The sequence below is a fragment of the Propithecus coquereli genome, unplaced genomic scaffold (assembly GCF_000956105.1).
Source record: "Propithecus coquereli isolate 6110/MARCELLA unplaced genomic scaffold, Pcoq_1.0 Scaffold267, whole genome shotgun sequence".
Classification (NCBI taxonomy): Eukaryota; Metazoa; Chordata; class Mammalia; order Primates; family Indriidae; genus Propithecus; species Propithecus coquereli.
Genome location: NW_012148252.1, coordinates 2,731,546 through 2,735,598, shown reverse-complemented (window position 1 = coordinate 2,735,598; position 4,053 = coordinate 2,731,546). Strand labels below are relative to the sequence as shown.

At 35.1% G+C, this 4,053-nt stretch overlaps 1 protein-coding gene across 1 annotated transcript in view; it reads left to right on the top strand.

The window, feature by feature from the left end:
* The window catches only part of UHRF2 (ubiquitin-like with PHD and ring finger domains 2, E3 ubiquitin protein ligase), an 81,081-nt gene that overhangs the window by 57,271 nt on the left and 19,757 nt on the right, over positions 1-4,053 (top strand). The window contains exons 7-8 of the mRNA XM_012647404.1: positions 3,414-3,537; positions 3,768-3,875. Coding sequence (XP_012502858.1) covers positions 3,414-3,537; positions 3,768-3,875 — 232 coding nt within the window. The remainder of the gene's footprint in view (positions 1-3,413; positions 3,538-3,767; positions 3,876-4,053) is intronic.

Here is a 4,053-nt window from a genome sequence, read left to right as displayed (position 1 = left end):
GAGGATCACTTGAGCCCAGGAGTTTGAGGTTGCTGTGAGCTAGGCTGACGCCATGGCACTCGCTCTAGCCCAAGCAAACAGAGTGAGACTCTGTCTCAAAAAAAAAACAAAACAAACTTCAAGATGATATTCATCCTTCAGCTTTTCAGTTAAATATGACTTCCTCTGGTAAGCCTTTATGGATGGCCCTCTACACCCCAACTGTTAGATGTTCCTGTTCTATAATGGTACTTCAATAAATATCAAGTACTTAATTTTTGCTAAACACTAACAAAGTGCTTTGTATAGATTACTGTATTTAATCCTGTGAAGCTTAAGTAGAACAGGGCTCTAAGGTCACATATACTTCTTTCATATAGTAGTAATCGCTACAGAAAGAAGTGGTTAGAAAAGAGACTGGGAAAAATATGCCCAAATTACAATGAACCTTTTAACCATATTAAGGAGGTTTTTTTGTTTGTTTGTTTCCTTTTTAAACTATGGGCCATATTGCTGCCATTGAGGGCTTTTAAGTAAGAGAGATGACATAGTCAGAAATACTGATGTCACAGGTGGGTAACTGGTACCTGAAGAATAGATTGTTCTTTGGTCCCTCACCTGCCTGTTAGGAAGGTGGTTGCTGACAAACTGTAGGGATGGGAGAAAAGGAGAAGGGATATATCTTCTTTATTTCACCTCCTGCCATTACTGCACATAATAATCACACCCTGAATTTTACCATCGCTACTGACATTTCCTTTGAAGTCTCATATTTTCCTTCTTGTTTCAATGGACAGTAATATTAGGGCTTCTTTAAAATGGAAACCCTTTTACTTGTTCTCACAGTTCCATACCCTTTTGCCTTTCCAAGAACTTCACTCCTGCAGTTAATTCCTCTTCCCAGTTGCCATTATTAGGTTATTCTCATTAGCATCTGAGAATCTCTTGAGTTTTCAAAACACATACCCCCTCTCTTGATCCCATTTCTCTCACCAGCTGCCTACTCCATTCCCTGCTCATGGCCAAGCTTCTCAAGAGCTATCTCCACTAATTGCATTGCCTCTCCTCTGATTCATGCCTCAGCACTCCAATTTGGCTTTCCTTCCCCCAACTCCACTGTATCTGCTTATGTCAGGCTCACAGACACTTTGTGCTTCTAAGCCCAGTGGCTACTTCTCATTCCTCTCCTTACTCAGCTGCTCAGCTGCTTACTCTGTTTTTATAGATTTAATGATATCATATGTCCCTGTTTTTCTACCTACTTTGCTGGCCTTTCCTTCTTAGTCTTTTGTTGGTTTCTTTTCACCTACCAGATTTCAGAGTTCCCCCAAAGCACTACCCACTTGTTTTCTCTTCATGCTTTCTTTCTAGGTAACCTCATCCAATCATGAGACTTTAAATACCAAGCTAATAGCTCAGGATTTATATCTTCAGATCTAATCTCTCCTGAGTTCTGTATTCCTATATGCAATTGTTTACTGGACTGGCATCAAAAGTAGTCCAAATGGAGATCATAATTTCTAAAAAAAAAAAAAAAAAAAAAACTCCTGGTAAAATTCTTCTCCTCCCCCAGTCTTTAGTAAATAATACTATCATCTTAAATACTTGTTCATGCCAAAAAGCTAAACTTCATCCATGATTCTTATTTCAGCACTTCCATTTAAGACCTGGCCCATGTCTGTTCTCTAACTTCTGTTGCTTATCACTAGCCTATTTACTTATTAACCTTGAGCTATACCCACCTTTGTGTTCCTCAAAGCATATCATTCCTTTTTATGTCTCAGGGTGTTTATACTTTTTGTTTACTCAGAATGACTTCCTTGGGTTCTCTACTTTACCTAAGAAACATACCATTTCCATTCACTCTTTTTTCTTGCTTTTTTTTTTTTCCCCCTGACTGTAACAGCTAGCATCCATTCACTCTTATCATATAACCCTGATGTATTTCCTTTATAGCACTTAACACTTTCTGAAATTCTTGTGTATACTGGTTTTCCTTAACTATTGTGTATAAACATTTTGATCATTTATTGCCATCACTGAAATAGTGCCTTGCACATAGGAGGTTCTGAACAAACCTGTTAAAAGAATGAATCTTGGGGATGACTTTAGGACGATATAATTAGAAGATTGTCTTATATTATTCTGTGGAGTATCTCTACATTCATATCAAGGTCCTTCACTTCACCTGGGAACTCTTTGACCTTAAGTCTTTTCTATTTCTCCAGATCATGTTGTCTGGATATTTAATCTCTGAACTAATTTTCTCAGACAGATAATTACCTGCTTTAATCACAGGATCTTTAATAAAATCATAGTTATAAAGGTGAGCCCTTCAGGTAAAATATAGTCTCTCTTATAAAAAAATTTATTTTTGGAAGCCTTCCTGATTTTCCAACTAGAAGAGATTTCAATTTATAGTATTTAGTGCCTTCTCAGACATAATTTGCTCAAGATTAGGGATTGAATTATTTTCATTTTTCTCTCCTATAGTACACAACAAGATATCTCATAATTAGGCAGTCAGGATTAATTAGTGGGCATAGATAATCTTCTTTGCTGTAAAGACTATATGGAATGATAATTGTGAAATAGAAAGTATGGACAAAGAAATTTAAAATTAATTGGGCAGTGGCCATTGGATCTTTGTTAAGATATTCCCAAAGTTTCTCTTCCTTGGTGACACAAGAATAGCCCCATCTCATTCTATAGACATATACCTTGTTTTTTTAGAAAAGTATGAAGGCAGTTTATGAAATACAGGTTACAGTAGGGCAATCAACTGCAAATGGGCTAAAGGACAAACAAGTATAGGGAATTAAAATTGAGCTAGGAATAGCTAGCTCAATTAATATAATACAGAAAGAAGTGGTTAGAAAAGAGACTGGGAAAAATATGCCCAAATTACAATGAACCTTTAAACCATATTAAGGAGTTTCTTTTTTTTTTTTCTTAATATAAACATCCTTGAAGTCCTCTATACTTTGTTATAATAAACTGTACATTTTTGACTCAGAATTCTAAGAACCAATTTATATGGGGTGATGTGTCTGTTGCATAGTTGAATGTTTGGTCTAGGAATATCTATTCTTGCTATTAATACTTTGGTTTTAATGATAACTTCAAATGAATAATTTGTTCTCAGTGATAAGATTAAGGGTCATGGTACCATTTGAATCTCACAGCTTTGGCTTTTGAACTGAATTTGAGGATTTATAATAAAATCTTTAAGTTCTCTAAAAGGATGACAATATTTTTTACAGCCAGGCTAACCATGTAAATATTTTGAAAAGTTTAATATTTTAATGCCAGCAGAAACTGTAATATACACCAAGTAATACATCTTAAAACCTGTTCTCATCTAGAAAGGCTATTATTCTGTTTCTGGCCTTAATATGGTATTGCCAAAATTCTTTTGTTCTTTTCTTTGAAAGGTATTGTCCTTCCTGTAAAACTGACTCCAGTGAGGTTGTAAAGGCTGGCGAAAGACTCAAGATGAGTAAAAAGAAAGCAAAGATGCCATCAGCTAGTACTGAAAGCCGGAGAGACTGGGGCAGGGTAAAGAAGAAATTCTTTTTTTCCTAGTAATGAGTTATAATACTTTATTTCAATATGAATAGTAATAATGGTATAAGAGATTAAACAGTGTAGTTATTTGTTAATATTGGTAGGACTTAAATTACATGAACGGTTGGGTTTATATTTTATTCATGTCTCATGAAAATTGGGGACTTTTAGTAAGATTTAACATAACTGATTTCTTAAACAGCTTGTTTTGTGACTTGTAGGGAATGGCTTGTGTTGGTCGTACGAGAGAATGTACTATCGTCCCTTCTAATCATTATGGCCCTATTCCTGGTATTCCTGTTGGATCAACTTGGAGATTTAGAGTTCAGGTATGTCTTTAAAATTGGCTTAGTTGAAAGAGTCAAATTGGGTGTAGTTCAAATTATAACAATGTTAATATCTACTGATTGTAAATGTACCTAGATAGTAACACGTGGCATTCAGTTGTTGGAATGAAAGATTTTCTTTAGGACGGGTATTTTCTTTCTTTTTTTTTTTTTTTTTTTT